At 41.9% G+C, this 16,636-nt stretch overlaps 1 protein-coding gene across 1 annotated transcript in view; it reads left to right on the top strand.

Annotated features, from left to right (window-relative positions):
• The window catches only part of FAM131B (family with sequence similarity 131 member B), a 58,532-nt gene extending 43,373 nt beyond the window's left edge, over nucleotides 1-15,159 (top strand). Inside the window, exons 5-7 of the mRNA XM_058169494.1 lie at nucleotides 1,529-1,737; nucleotides 5,769-5,912; nucleotides 9,725-15,159. Of these exons, the coding sequence (XP_058025477.1) occupies nucleotides 1,529-1,737; nucleotides 5,769-5,912; nucleotides 9,725-10,341 (970 nt within the window). The 3' untranslated portion in view covers nucleotides 10,342-15,159. The remainder of the gene's footprint in view (nucleotides 1-1,528; nucleotides 1,738-5,768; nucleotides 5,913-9,724) is intronic.
• The last annotated feature ends 1,477 nt before the right edge of the window (nucleotides 15,160-16,636 follow it).

Raw genomic sequence — 16,636 nt, 5'->3', positions numbered from 1 at the left:
TCAGGTTATTTCAGAGTGACTATTAAAGCTCTGGATTTAACCCCCTAAAGCAGCTGTTAAGGGTTAAATTATTTAGAGAATGTCACCCTCACCTATACCAACCTGTTCACCTTTAAGAACCAGTAATTTCTCTTGCCTTCTTTGAGGGTGACAAACTGACCAATAAAAAACAACAGGGTTTTTCTACAATACTCTACATTCCTGGAATGGTTGGCATCTAGAAGCTATCAAACCTCATCAATTTTAGAAAGTCCTGAATACATATTTATTCTTTTCTGCTTTTCATGAGAGCGATATGGGGATAGTTCTGGGATTAGATGCAGTTGTATTTTGATTTTAGTATTGGTTGGTCTTAGTATTATTATGATGCTGTGATTTTTGCCCTTTATCGGTGTTTACTATTTCGTTATTTATGCATTTATTCCATGTGATTACATTATATAAGCATCCTTGGGAAGGATTTTGTCCTTAAAAGCATTTTAAATAACAGAATTTTCTATTCAATTTGCTCATAGTAGAGAAAAAGGAAAGAATTATACCAAAGATTCACAGAATTAAAGAAGTTCTATAAATCTGTTTAAAGCTTTTGAAAATCTTAGTCATGACTAGGAAAAGAAGCAAGTGCTAGAATTAATTAACATTAATCTTTCATGGTTAAAAACATTCTGAAAATAGGCAACCCTGTTTTTATTAACAATCAATACATTACTATTAATATATTTAACTTTTGATGAATGAACATTAATTTGTATAATTTCATGTTGTTGCCTACTATAATTTCTATAAACCTTTTGATTTGTAGGTAGAAAAACTATTTCCTGTCCCATAAAGAGCAAAGGTTGGGGAATCAATATTCTGTCTTTTGAAAGAGTGTTAATTTTTTTATGTAATACATAGATCACACATGTGTGTCTCATTAAATTCTCTTAACTGCCATTAGGCAATGTCAATGACCCATTTTTCAAGTGCTTTAGGATCAGTCTAGATACATATAAATTCATCTCTTTTTCCTCCTGCTGTGCTGCAGCCAAAGACCCACCCCAGATTTTCTCTTGCGAACATCACAAGATGCGGGCATAGAGGAAATTTATAAAATACATGATGTTTGGATGAGGATAGAAGACAATTTCTAGGAGAACCATGAGATTAATTCCTCAGCGGTGCAGTCCTGATTTTGCTCCCCATAACATTTTTTAGAAAGCATATTGCTTATGCACATTTATTATCATATTTTGTTGGATGTTTAAAATTCATTACACATGTTGTTATATTGTGGCCCCAATTAGCCTCTTGCCGTCGAGCCTAGATTCTCCTCTGCAATGAGAAATAATTGTATTGTTCAGACACAAAGATGGTAAAGCAATTCAGTTTTGGAGTTCCATGGTGCATATTTTTTTACCTTTATGGGGAGTCTCCTGTAACAGTAGAGCAATTATGTTGGGACAGGAAGAGAGAACAAAGTAGACTTGTCTTAGGTTGCCACGACAGATTGCTCTGGTGCTGTATTATAGCCCCTCTTTGTTTTATTAATGTCTGGCGCCTTAGGGATATCCCGCAGCATGAAGGATCACGTCACCAAGCCCACTGCCATGGGGCAGGGTCGTGTTGCACACATGATTGAGTGGCAAGGCTGGGGCAAAGGCAGCAGCCAGCAGCATACTCATGAGACAGTACGCAAGGATGCAGATGCTTACTCTGACCTGAGTGATGGAGAAAAAGAGGCCCGATTCCTTGCAGGTATGCTACCACCTCTCTGTATGTGAATGGCTCTAGGTAGACAAGGAGGAAGAAGTGGAGGAGGAGGGTAAATGGAATACAGAATAGTTTTTCTAGATTTGTGGAATCATAATGATTGTTCCTCTATTATTATAGTTACTTGCACAGTTAGTCAGATGTTTAGACTGGATTTGACATTGTTGTCTATCTGTTGAGTCCTTCCCAAATACCTGGATTAGGCAGATGTTGTTATTTCATTAGAATCAAAATTCTATATTTGGATATAGCTTTTCTTTGGATTGCATAGATGGACTGAGGATATTCAGATGTTTGGACATAACGATTTCTGATCTGTTCCTCTTACATTTGAAGAAGTGTGAAAATAATTCAAGAGTTATTTTAGAGGAGATATGCTTACTCTGGAGTGGATCTGGACCAGGGATGAAATGCTATTGGTTCACTCTGTTTCGGACGAACCGGTAGTGATAAAAACTACCAGTTCGGGCAAACCAGTAGTTTAAAAAAAGCTACCTGTTCACTCGAACCAGTAGTTAGCTACCAGTTCAGGCAAACCGGTAGTTTAAAAAAGCTACCAGTTCTCCGAACCTGTTCTGTGCTTCTCCGCCTCCGTCCGAATGATGGCTTAATTAACCGGCACTATCAGCTCTGGCGGCAAAAGAGCCAGCGTCGGCTCCTTGGTTCTCCGAGGAGCTGAGGGGGATGAAGCGCCGGAGAAGACGCCTAGAGAGTTCCTGGAGGTCTAGCCATTCAGAGGCTGATCGGACACTAGTGAAGTCCTATACTAGGGCTTATCTAGTGGCATTGAGGGAAGCGAGGCGTTGCTACGCCTCCTCCCTCATTGCGTCGGCAGATAACCGCCCAGCCGCCCTGTTTCGGGTGACTCGTTCCCTTCTTCACCAGGGGGAGCGGGATGACCCGTTCAGGGACGTGCTGAGGAGTTTAACGGTTATCTATACGATAAAATCGTTCAGCTTCGGGACGGTCTGGACCAAAATTGCGGTGATGCAGGTGAGGCGTCTGAGGGTGGTCTTGGTGATATTGTTTGGGATGAGTTTGACCCTGTGGCTCCCGAGGACATGGACAGGTTGTTGGGTAGGTTGAATGCCGCCACATGTTTACTGGACCCGTGCCCCTCCTGGTTGGTGCTGGCCACTCAGGAGGTGACACGAGGCTGGCTCCAGGCGATTACGAGCGCTTCTTTGTTGGAGGGAGTCTTTCCGGCCGCCTTGAAAGAGGCGGTGGTGAGGCCCCTCCTCAAGAAGCCTTCCCTGGACCCGGCTGTTTTAGGTAATTATCGTCCGGTCTCCAACTTTCGCTTTGTGGTGAAGGTTGTAGAGAGTATGGTGGCATATCAGTTTCCCTTACACCTGGATGAAACTGCCTATCTAGACCCGTTCCAGTCCGGTTTCCGGCCCGGTTATAGCACTGAGACGGCTTTGGTCGCGTTGGTGGATGATCTCTGGAGGGCCAGGGATAGGGGTTGTTCCTCTGCCCTGGTCCTATTAGACCTCTCAGCGGCTTTTGATACCATCGACCATGGTATCCTGCTGCGCCGGTTGGAGGGATTGGGATTGGGAGGCACCGTTTATCGGTGGTTCTCCTCCTATCTCTCCGATCGGTCGCAGACGGTGTTGACAGGGAGGCAGAGGTCGGCCCCGAGGCGCCTCACTTGTGGGGTGCCGCGGGGTCGATTCTCTCGCCTTCTGTTCAACATCTATATGAAGCCGCTGAGTGAGATCATCAGTGGCTTCGTGTGAGGTACCAGCTGTGCGGATGACACCCAGCTGTACTTTTCACACGGGCCACCCCAATGAAGCTATCGAAGTGCTGTCCCGGTGTTTGGAAGCCGTACGGGTCTGGATGGGGAGAAACAGGCTCAAGCTCAATCCCTCCAAGACAGAGTGGCTGTGGATGCCGGCATCCCGGTACAGTCAGCTGAGTCCACGGCTGACTGTTGGGGGCGAGTCATTGGCCCCGATGGAGAGGGTGCGCAACTTGGGCGTCCTCCTGGATGAACGGCTGTCTTTTGAAGATCATTTGACGGCCGTCTCCAGGAGAGCTTTCTACCAGGTTCGCCTGGTGCGCCAGTTGCGCCCCTTTCTAGACCGGGATGCCCTATGCACGGTCACTCACGCACTCGTGATGTCTCGTCTGGATTACTGCAATGCTCTCTACATGGGGCTCCCCTTGAAGGGCATCCGGAGGCTGCAGTTAGTTCAGAATGCGGCTGCGCGGGTGATAGAGGGAGCCCCTCGTGGCTACCGTGTGACACCTATCCTGCGCAGACTGCACTGGCTACCTGTGGCCTTCCGGGTGCGCTTCAAGGTTCTAGTAACCACCTTTAAAGCGCTCCATGGCATAGGGCCGAGTTACTTATGGGACCGCCTACTGCTACCGAATACCTCTCACCGACCCGTGCGCTCTCACAGAGAGGGACTCCTCAGGGTGCCGTCAGCTAGGCAGTGTCGTCTGGCGACACCCAGGGGAAGGGCCTTCTCTGTGGGGGCTCCCACCCTCTGGAACGAACTCCCCCCAGGACTTCATCAACTTCCGGACCTCTGAACTTTCCGTCGCGAGCTTAAAACATATTTATTCATCTGCGCAGGACTGGATTAGGTTTTAAATTTATATTGGTTTTAAAGGGGTTTTATTATTTATATTGCTTTTTAATAATTCGGCTTTTAGAATAAGTTTTTTAACTGTTATTTTAGTCTGTATTTATATATATGTTTTTACTTGCCTGTGAACCGCCCTGAGTCCCCTGGGAGATAGGGCGGTATATAAATGTGATTAATAAAATAAATAAATAAATAAATAAAGAGCCCTCATTATTTTCCATGACGCTGGTGAGTCACAAACTTCAGCTCTAGTCAATCAGTGGATTTGCCTGTTACAAAGAGACACACCAGCTCTTGCTGCCTTTTATATCCTGTGGGGTGTGGCTCATGACTTAGCACTTCCTAGGCCTCATTATTTCTTCCACCTGGCCTGCTTCTGGCTCCTGGAGCTGAGCCAGGGAAGCCAGTGCTCTCGAGGTAAGTCCTGACGGCCCTTCCCCCTCACTGTCCAAGTCACTTTCTGGCAGTAGGCCCGGCTCCAAGTCACTTCCGGGCATGGGGCCAGGTTCGGGGGCTGGAGTCACAACAGAACCAGTATTTCCAACGATCAGCTGTGCAGCGGGGTTTACCTTTGCTAGAAAGCAGGAAATCCTGCTTTCTAGCAAAGCTAAATCGCACGTCATAGCTGATCCCCCTGCTGTTCCACTTACCTTCCCAAGCCTCCTTTTGGCATGTACTATGCATGTGTGTGCGCGCAGCATGTGCCAAAAGGAGCTTGGGAAGGTAAATAAAACAGCGGGGGAGGGGGATTAGGTGTTCAGCGGAGTTATAGCTTTGCTAGAAAGCAGGAAATCCTGCATTCTAGCGAAGCTAATTCACATACCACAGCTGATTCCCCACCTCACTTCTACTTACCTTCTCAAGTCTCCTTTTGGCACACAGCACACATGTGCGGCCAGCGAACCCAGTAGCAAATCGGTTCGGATTTCACCACTGATCTGGACCCATTCAAATCTCTCAATATAGATAATATCTTTTCACTGTCTTATTCCCCAGGCTCAAATAAAGATTTCAATTGAAAATATCTCTATGCTGAATTATTCCTTTTCCCTCATTAGATATTATAGATCATATTTCTGGCTCTGATGTGTATAATTTTACTATACAGTTCTGTATTCCTATTCCATATTTTTAGCAACTTCCTAACATTGCTGAATGCTTTGAGGGTGGGATTTATTTCTGTGTACCTATATGCATGAGACAGCCATTCTGATACAGGATTGTCCATTCAAAATATAAAATTTTAGAATCCAGTGTGGAATTTTGAGACAGGATATTGATCAGGATATTGGAGAGTGAGACAATAAAAAGAAAGACAGTGAAGTGAAAGATATAAGCGGTTATTGGCAAGTGGGAGAAAGGAATGAGTTTGCATCATTGACATTTACTCTTTTCTGTCTTTTGATATTTTAGGAGTGATGCAACAGTTTGCTATCTCAGAAGCCACACTGATGGCCTGGTCTTCCATGGATGGTGAGGATGTAAGTGTCAACTCCAATCAGGAAAACCAAGCTGGCAACTACAATGAAAACTATCAAGAGATGATGGAGAATCAAGGTGAATGTTTATTTTCCTCTTAGGCTTCCAGGAGATGGACATAAAGCTATAGAGAGACAGGTAATCTTTTTCTCATGAGACAATTAGAGAAGGCTACGGCTATACTGATTGGGAGAAGCATACCAGTCCTAGATATCTGTTATGAACTTTCTATTTATTTGTGCAATACATTGGCTAAGCACTAAGCAGAAAAATCCTAGTTTTAAATATTTTATCAGCACTGAACACATTAAATAATGTTAAGAAAGCTGTTGTCAGCCTTAAATCCCCTAATAATGGCCACTGTTAGAAGGTTATTGTAACCAGTATTCAGTTAATATTATCTAGATCACCAAACACTTTAAGGCACAGCTTGTATTCTGTATTATATTATTTCCTCTACTTTCATTATTTGTCCCCCAACACTACCTGGTAGGGCTTTTTGTGCCTCAAGCTTTGTAGAATTTAGGTCAAACTTGTGTCTAGACCATGTTGCTTCAGAATACAAATAGGGGCTGATGCAACTCAATGGATGTCCTCCAGACTGGCTTAAAATCCCACTCAATAGCAAGCTGGGAAATTACTAAATCTAACCTTCCCTCTAACATACTAATTGTCAACAAGCAGATGATACTTATTTGAAGAAGATCATTTGGGATGGTGAACCTTTCTACTGGAAGTAAGGTAGAGCTATTCCAGGGGTGTCAAACTTGCAGTGTCACATTTTCATCACGTGACGTATCGCAACTTTTTCCCTTTCGCTAAAATGGGTGTGGGCGTGGCCAGCATGTGATACATCCAGCCCGCGGGCCGCAAGTTTGACACCCCTGAGCTATTCTATATTAACCAGGCATGCTTATATTCTAGTCAACATATAGAGAGTTTGTATATGTATACATATAGTTGATATGTGCATTCATAATGTTCAAGAAATTTACAAATATATGTTTACATTTAAAGACACATATTAACAAATATGTTCATAAAGAGATTTCTGGGAGATAGCTACATTTTACATTCCTTTCTTTCCAGGAATAAACAAGTGGAATATTTTAACCATTATTAATTATTTCTTTGTTGCTGAAGAAATAAATAATAAACAGTAGAAATATTAGATTTTGAATCTTCAATCTTTAACTTATTTTAAAGACACAAGCAAATCATTATAGCACTGCTATCATGTTACACAAAAGAATTCTAACCTATTCCATGAGAACTGCGTGTGACTTTGCTCTCTTGAAAATTGCCAGTTCAAGCTAAAACATTATAAAATATGAACTATATTCCTTTTAAAAAATTATCTATACTATAAAAGTGCTACTATAATCAAGTAAATAAAAATGCTGTGAAAAGAAAACAGAATCTTCTGTAACCAGTTTAATAAGGGTAGTTAAAGAGAAGGAAGTAAGAGGAATATTTTGAATAAAAGTAGCATTATCTTAGAACAATACAAAAAGTAGGATAGGATGGAATCCAGGAATGTATAACTTTAGTCAGCTGATGGGCCTTGTGTAGCATATGAAAACTTCTACTTCAAAAGCAGATGGGGCAACTTTCAATATCTTTTCTTGCTTCGATACATCATTCCTTTTATTACTTTTTACATTTTATTTTTTATTTATTCATTCATGTAAGTTTTACTTAATTTTATCGAGAGACTCTCAGAGGATAACAAGCATGCTATAGGTCCATGATGGCAAACCTGTGGCACATGTGCCAGAGCTAGCACGCAGCGCCCTCTGTAATTCCATACGAGCCTCGCGCTCTGCTGCGCATGTGTGCAGGCCTCCCGCCAGCCAGCTGGTCTTTGGGTCTTCGGCATGCGTGGGACGGTGGGGCATGTGCAGGGGGCATGTGTGCATGCACCGGAGTGGGTTGCATGTGGGGGCGCACATGCACATGCACAGGGGGGTAGGGTGCATGCAGGGGGCCAAGGGGCGCATCCGCAGGGTGGTACATGCATTGCATTTTGGGGTTCACTTTGGGCACTCGCTCCGGAAAAAGTTAGCCATCACTGCTATAGGTAGTCCTTACAGTCCTTTATTTAACCATAATTATGATGATGCTAAAAAAAGATAGTTATGACCTGTCCTCACAATTGTCACAGCATCCCGGTGTTCATGTGTTCAGAATTCAGTTACCTGGCAATAGGCATGTATTTATGATGGTTGCAGCTTCTGGGGTCACGTAATTGCCATTTGTGACCATCCCAGGGGTCTTGTAACAAGCAAAGTTAATGGAAGAAGCTGGATCCCATAATGACTGAGGCAAAAAAGATTGTAAAATCAGACACAACACACTGAATGACCATATCACTTAACTGCAGATGTTCTGGACTCATTTGTGGTCATAGGTCAAGAACTACCTGTATTAAAATGTCCATTGTCTAATACTGTACATAGTAAATTTTAAAAATCCATAAACCTATAAAAACATAAAACAAAAATCGTACAAAGAATAAACAAAAAGCAAAGAAAAAACGATGATATCATTTAATTATCGAAGACCCTCATAAAGAATTGTTTTTAAAATAATTTTCTAAAACCTATTAAACAAAGAGCTGATCAAATTTCAGGGACAAAGAATTTTAGTAATAGCTAAAATACCTCCCCCCCCCACAAATATTGTACAATGCTCCTCTATCAGCAGAGAGTGAAATGATACCAAGAATCTAAATAGACAGAGTAGCAAGTGAAAGAGTTATTGAAATACAGTAATAGAACAAAAGCTGTTTTACTTATTCTTGGGTGCAGGCTTGTGGGAAACATAACTGACAAAGTAAATACCAGTTTTGCAGCAATTTTTTTTTTAAAAAAAGAAAACTGGCCTGAGTTTTTGGGATACTTCTATTGTTATTGTTTTGTTTTTAATTGCTATAATTGACCATTAAATCACTGCCTCAAAATGGAAAAGAAAGAAAAAGAAAGAAAGAAACTAACTCCACCTCCTCTGGGACCATAAATGAGCTGCAGGTAGTACAGTATGTGACTTGTAAACTTTGCACTCCTAGATTAGGGCAGAACTGGAATGCAATTTCAATCTTAGTTTTTCATTTTGTAGCCTTAGATCAGCTATACAATGATAGCAATAGCAATATCACTTAGAGTTATTTACCGCTTCATAGTACTTTACAGCGGTCTCTAAGCAGTTTACAGAGTCAGCATATTACCCCCAACAATTTGGGTCCCCAACTCGGAAGGATGGAAGGCTGAGTCAACCTTGAGTCTGGTGAGATTTGAACTGCCAAATTGCAGGCAGCCAGCAATCAGCAGAAATAGCCTGCAATACTCCACTCTAACCACTGCACCACCATGATTGTATGCGTAATGTTTTTGCTAGAAGTTTGACATCTTTCACTGCCTTCTCTCTGGTAGTCAGATCTCTTTCTTCTCTTGGATCTTTTAGTCTTGTTTCAGACCACTGAAAAAAAAATGTCTCAAGACATTCTAAAATCTCCCACAGCAGCTCCCTGGAGCACAAAAGATTATGGTTCAAATCCAAGCATCTACATCTCATAGACACCTAACATGAATATGTATTCTCAGTCCACATTCACTTGATCCATACATTGGATTAATCAAAGTATCTGGATATAAATCATGAATGCATCTTCACAGCTGTGAGATTCTGAGAGTCTAACAGCTGTGTAAGTAACCATTTTAAGGGAAGTTCATTGTAAATTGTGTCCTCTCACAACCTCCTCAGGCAACTGCTGAGAAACTCCTTGCCTTCCTGCCACAAAATCTTGTTGCTTATGCCTTTCCTATGTCTTCTGCAATTCTGCCTTTCACCTCTCTTTCATTTTTATTCTTCTCTTTCTACCTCCTGTGCAGAACACCTGGCCCAGGTGCAGTATGACAGCTGGCCTCACTCTTATGTCTCACAAGGCATGTACTGCCTGGGTTCATCTGATGCTTGGGAAACCAGTGATCAGTCCCTCATTGCGTCCCCAGCTGCTGGCTCTTACCTCGGCCAGAACTTTGAGGAATGCCAGTCTAATCTGCAGGAAAGTGTTTTAATCCAGAACAACCTTATCCAGCAGCACCAACTGTTGCAAATGCAGCAGCAGCAGCAACAACTACAGCAACAGCAGCAGCAGCAACAACACCAGCAAGTGCAACAGGCTGTGTTCCAAAATACTGGCCTTGTAGATGTATGGCCAGCTCAGACAACTCCTAGTGGTGATGATAGCGTTGGTGACGGGGGGAATGCTGAATCCAGCACTCTTGTGGGCGTTCATGCAGAAGAGGAAGGGAACCCCGTGCTGGAGAAAGCCCCCCTGTTGAACAAGAAACCTTCTCCAGAAGAGGACGATGTTGTATGCCGGGATCTGGAGTCGCTTTCACCCAAAGAGGAGGCAGAGCCTGCTGCCCTTAGCCGCAAGGTTTCTGATGTTACATCATCTGGAGTTCAGTCCTTTGATGAGGAAGAAGGTGAAACCAATAACTGATGCTGGCTGTTGAAACCTTTGACAATATGCATGGGAAACACGGGTGGGGGAAAGTGTCAGGGAAGCCCCTCTCCAGCTCCTCAATTCCCCCTATCTCAATTCCCCAGGCTCCCCAGGTCCCCATAGCACACTTGTTTATCCTTAGATTTATGGAAAGGTAAGCCAAGGACCAAAGTGCTGGGCATTGCTAACCCCCCCCCCCCCGCACACGTTAGGCTGAACTTTTAAGACTTACTGCCCAGAAAGCTCAGGGAATGCAAGATAGTGGCCTCATGTGGACATTGCAAACAGTGGGCACAAGTTATGCTGGTATCAAGAGTGGTTTTGTGAGGCTGATTCAATTAACACAAGCCTCTGAGAAAATGCTGCCCTGGTCTGGCTCTCGGAACCTGGTGGATCAATGATAGGGAGAGAGGGAGATAACTTTGCAACAAAAAAAGTCAGGCCTCATCGAGAATTCTACTTATGGAAGTGAGGTGCTATTTGGAGAGAAGCTTTCACTTGAGGCCTAGAGGACCATGAAGTGGAGGGTGTGGATCCAGACTGTGGGACTTCAGGGGTAGTGACTATTCCGTGATAAAACTGAGGTACTCTGAGTCCAATTCAAACCTCATTCTTCAGCACGTGTGCATGCATTTGCCGCTGAAAGCCTCTTTATGCACCCACCCTCTGTTAACTCTGCCTATTTGGGGCTGGAGAGGGTTTTCCCCCTCTATTTATTATTGGGCACTGCATGTAGGGAAAAGGGAGCGGGGGTCATCTGTCAATCTTATAATTTATGCAGACATGGAGTTCAGTCTTTCCATTGTACACAGGGAAGACAAGACAAAGAAACAAAAGCAAACGCATACCACAGTTTAACTATGTACTTAATTTTCCTCTATTTTTCCTCCTAAATGTTTATGTTGCAACAGTTTTTTGGCCATCAGAGGGAATGGCCCAGTGCCATATAGTGTAAGGTAATACTCCTTTTCTAGACTTGCAAGTTCCTCTGAAAATACTGCAAAATTGAGACTGGGCCAAGAGTAATTCTCTACTGTTCCCATTCATTTTCCTGCTAGGGTTTTTGTTCTAATGGCAAATATTTGTAATGCCTCGCTCAGTCAAGAAAAAGAAAAAAGTAAGCGGCACATTTTTCTCAATTTTTATTTGAAGAAGGGGTTTTTTGGGGCGAATGATTGCTAGGTTTTGTGTCCCAGAGAGTTGGATCTCAAGTTACCCCTTTTTCTCGGTGATTAGTTTGTTTTGGCAGATAAATGGAAATTAACATTATAAAACCTAGTTTTTAATACTGTGTTCTTTCACCATTGTTTGTCAGACACAAACAATGGAAGAAAATAATAATATAAAAAATGACCAGAATTAATAAAAAAAATGTGTATGGTCATCATTAAAAGAGCAAAAATAAGGACGCTGCGATAAAAGGTGACCCTACACTGTCTTGTGAGAAAACACCCACAGGTAATAGCATTTTCTCTGTTCTTTTTCTACATTTTACCTGAAATTTCAATGTGGCTTGCAACTAATTTGTTTTCTCTGGGTCTGCTGGCTAGAAAATTGAAAAGTAAATTGCACAGCAATGCTTTATTTACTCAGATCTTACCCCTTTGTGTAGAGAAAGGGGGAAAACTTTGGGTTCAGAAGCTTTGCATTCAGATGTCATCAGCAAAAGGGAGCTGAAGTGCCCTCACCCTTTTCATGAAGTATTGAGAGGAACTCTGTGTATTTCAACAACCAAGAAACTCTGTCTTCCCCTTTACTGCACCTTCTTTGAGAACATTTTCATCATACAGACATGGTCAGGCAAAAATAATCAAAGCAAAATGCATGAAAGAAAAGCCTTTTGTCACCATTCATTTCCTTGTCTCTGTTTCCTTACTCTTCCTGGCTCCTTGGCTTGGGGAGGCCGCTCAACCTCTGAGCCTTTGGGAGCCCACCTCTCTTTTAAAATATGTTTACATGCTACAGTGCCAACCTCTGAAGGCTAAGAGGGTTGGATACAGAACTTCGCTGGATATGAGGACAACACCTCATGTTCTTGCATTTTTTTCTTAAATTGCTGCATTCTGGCTTTCGGTCAGTTGTGGGGAATTCTCCCAGCAATGATGCAGAACCATGAAGAGTGCAGTGTGCATCTCTGCAAATGAAGAATGAATGAAATTCCTGTTACTCCAACATCATCGAGCCTTCAGGATAACCAGAAAGCTTTGAGATGTTTCCAGTATTGTGATGGGGGAGGGTGGAGATTCAGGCAGCCTGATTCTCCTTTCCTCCAAACCATTATGCTCCATGTGCCTATCCAGGACCAGGACTAAACCTGGATGTTTACGGTAATTTGTTTCTGTGTAAATGTATCCTGCTTTCATCTTGGCGCTCACTGAACTTGATAATAAGTGGCTCATCTTGTTTAGATACCTTATTTGATTGTCTGTCTTTTTTTTTTTAAAGGAAAATGTAAGCAACATGCATTTGATAATGCCACATATCACAAATGTTTGAGAGATGTATATTTTTCTCAGTCTGAGAGATGCCAGAGGGTCATATTGCATGGAAATCAGTAAAGAAACAACAAGGGAAAGCTAATTTTGTGTTTGTAGAACTGGGGATGTGACTGAACAATGTGTAGGATGGAATAGAGAATCACAACTGTATTGTAGATTTCTTTAACTATCATTGAAAAGTTCTACCAAACAAAGATAACCATATTTTCATTTAAATTGTACAGTTCTTGGGGAGGGTTTATAAATAAATAGAATTGTTCAGGATATGAAACTCCATTTACCTTCCCCTCCCTCCATCCCCTGCAAAGGGATCTTGCCTTTTAAAATACCTTTCCTATTGTTCCCTATGTTTAAATGTACTAATGGCTCTGCTTTTAGCCAGGCGCATCAGCAGAGAAAAATGTTACTCAATTACACTTGGCCCCAGATGAGGGAAAAATCTTCAGCTTCAGTTATCTGTTGTGTAGCATCCCAAATCCTAAAAGATTACGGCTTTCATTTTATTGGACAAAATAATCAGAATGGCTGTATTGCTCTATTCATATAATAAAACAGATCTGTGTGACACCTTCAAAAGTAACAACAAATGTTGCGATCTCAGTTGCTAAACAGAGTCAGGTCAGGTTCACTGACCTGAATGGGAACCGCTCAAAGTGATTCCTGATACAAATGCATTAATACCAGCTAACTGAAGAACAAATACTATTATCGAAAGATGGGACTGCCTGTGCCAGGGCAGTTCTGCATCTCTGAATATATTGTGGTTAGAAAGCCTCAATCAGGAAAGTTGGGGACAATTTTTTTTAATTTTTGTAGAAGAAAACAGGCAGATAGCACAGCACACTGCACACCTTTTTTACCACTTTATAGGTGGGTTTATTTCTGGGCTTGGAGCCTGACTGAGAAAAAACAAACAAACCAGGAAAGATCATTAGAAAAAAAAAGGCAGTTGAAGGGAGGGTTACACACCTCATGCCTCAGTCTGCTCTCTCAGTTCTCCAACTCTACTGCCTTATTGTTATTTATCAGCAACCTGTGTCTGAAGACCCCAGTCCCAGCCCCTTGCCACAGAAAGCTAAGGGGGAAAAAATCTTTTAGTCTATGAGGGCTGCATTTATTAACTCTCAATGATTTCACGTTAATGTGGTCATGTTCAGAAATTTAACATTTGTTACATGCATCACATTTGTAATGTGCATGCCTTTCTTTTTAATCGCTTGGTTTCTTCTTAAAAATTTGGAAGCAAAATGAAACCATGCAATTCAGATACACGGTGTAGCTTTATATTTTGAATTTCTCTGAACTGATAGGCAGTGAATTCCTAATGGAAGAATATTGGAGGGGATGTGTAGGTTTGTGCTCATGATACAGCTAAGATACGGTTGTCCGATGCCTGGAAATTATGCCAAAGTTGAGGAATGCACCTGTCTGCAGAAGTTGTAAACCTGAACTGTTCAGTGTCCTCACCACTGGCCCTACCACCCAAGACTTCTTGGAGTTACACTTAGACCACATACAGAGATTTTAAGTTCCCCATTCCTGGCTTATGTACTTGAATAATGACACCCTTCTTATAGAGGATTACTCATGAAACCATTAGAAATGTCTAATCTGTTTTTAATGAAGTAAAAACTGCCATTGGATTTCCTTGACATAGTTTTCTTTGGGGGGGGGGAATCCCTTGAAGTCATTTTTAACCCTCTGCTGGCACTTCCTGATCCTTTGCATGAATCATAGCAGTAGTAGAATCATAGTTAGCAAATAGTGTATTTTGTACTACACGCTAAATAATTTTCTCTGGTGCAATATTGCAGTGCTTATGTTGTTGCATGAATGCTAGCTAGCTTTATTCCAAGGTATTTGAGGAGTTTTACAGAACTATTTTGAACGGGTAATCAAGGGATTGCCAAAGAGTCCTGAAGGAAACATTCCATAAATGTCTGTCCCCTGCTTGTCCTTGCCTGTGAGCCTTAAATCCCTCTCCTTACTCATTTCTTAACTGCTAGAAGGTGGCATCATGGTGGATGACATCACAACACTGGGGGAGCACAGGCTCTATTTGCTAGCTCAAGATGGAAGAGAATTAACTGGGAAGGAAAGAAAACAAAATGTCCTTGAACCTTGAGGACCATTTAAATCCTCCATCCTCCCCTTAATTTAGTTCTGTAATTGTTAGAGGAACTTTTCTTAAGTGAGGGAAGGCCACTTAAATAATTTCTAACAGAATTATTCCACTGATAGGGGAAACCCAACACATTTTGTGAGGGAACAAATAGCTGTAGGAGCTACTTTTGAGCAAGTTAAGTTGACTTTGAAAAAATTTACAAATAGAATGAGACTATTGCCTTATACATTGTAAGCCGCCCTGAGTCTTCGGAGAAGGGCGGGGTATAAATGTAAACAAAAACAAAAAAAATCAGCAGCCCCTGAGGGAAGAATAAACCATTCTCCCTATTTAAAAATAAAACCCAAAGCTTTGCAGCTGCATTTTAAAAAATGAACGTTAATCAGATACTTTATGTGCCTCCTATATCATGCCTAGTCAGTGCCTAAGGGTCGTACATGCATCATCCGTGTTTTTCAATTTCTCACCTGAGCTAATGTGGATAACTAACTCTGCTCCTTCCTGCCTTTTTCTCCTTGAATGAAACATCTAGGTATATATGAAAATCACCAGGATGTTTATGAAAATAGGACTTTTGTAAAAACGGCAACCAGTTATAAATTGTGTCTTGCTTAAATATTAATATCAAGACATTATTACAGTGGGTTACATGGTTAATAGTTACATATAATAACACCGACACATTTAAAATGTCATAGAAGTGAGATGGGTGGCTATATAAATTTAATACATAAATAGTGAAATGTAAAACAGCGAAGCAGAGGGGAAGAACTAGATTAGAGAAATTAAGCCAAGAGACTGTTCTGGGGACAGCATTCCTGTGCCCTAGTAAGGTGTTTTTCAACTGTATTTGATTTCAGTTCCCATCACCCCCAGCCAACTTATTTACCTCTTTTTAGGAACAAGTTTTTGGCAATAAGACCTGTAGAATTGGTGTTTCTTAGAAGGCTTTCTTAGAAAGGCTTCTATATTAGGTGTGAGAGAGGGCCTTGCCCTGTGTCACTCCAGGCTGTAGAGGAAGGCATTCATTAATATTTTCAAGCAATATTTTTGTTTGGTTCAGAGGAGTTGAAAAGCAAAAGCACCCCTTTGAAGTCCCCTTAATTCCCTGCCAGCCAAATCAAGCAAGCTTCCTTTGGGAGACATTTCATCCTCTTCAGCACCCTCCCAATGGGCTCTGAAAATATCAGCCCCATTCCACAGTGACCTTTACAGCCCTCAGGCAGGGCAAAAAGCATAGTGTGGCCCTCTGGCCATCATTGTTCTTGGCTCTTGGATTTCTCTAGTTTCCTGGGCAATTAAAGCAGAATGTAATTTTCATGTCAGACTAATAAATTAGGAAATGAGTTGACTCATTGTGAAAACGTATTCAAAGTCTCAGCTTGGTTATGTTGAAATCACAAATAAGCATTTTTTGAGTATTTTTCCCCCTACATTCCTGCATACAGCCTCGAAGTGCAGAGGAATGTAAGAAGCAATGCATTTTCTCCCTTAGGCAGGCCTAAAGCAGTGGCATCCGGGAGATGATGGTGGTCAAAAAAACTCAAGATGGCGATCATGACCACGATATTGAAGTTCTGTCCCTTTGTACATGTGTGCGATATACAAGTGGCTGGGCTTCAATCACATGGTCATGATTGCCATCTTGACTTTTTTGACACATACCATC

Source organism: Ahaetulla prasina, chromosome 2, assembly GCF_028640845.1.
Source record: "Ahaetulla prasina isolate Xishuangbanna chromosome 2, ASM2864084v1, whole genome shotgun sequence".
NCBI classification, from domain to species: Eukaryota; Metazoa; Chordata; class Lepidosauria; order Squamata; family Colubridae; genus Ahaetulla; species Ahaetulla prasina.
The sequence above is the reverse complement of the archived record's forward strand: the minus strand, read 5'-3'. Positions and strand labels throughout refer to the sequence as shown.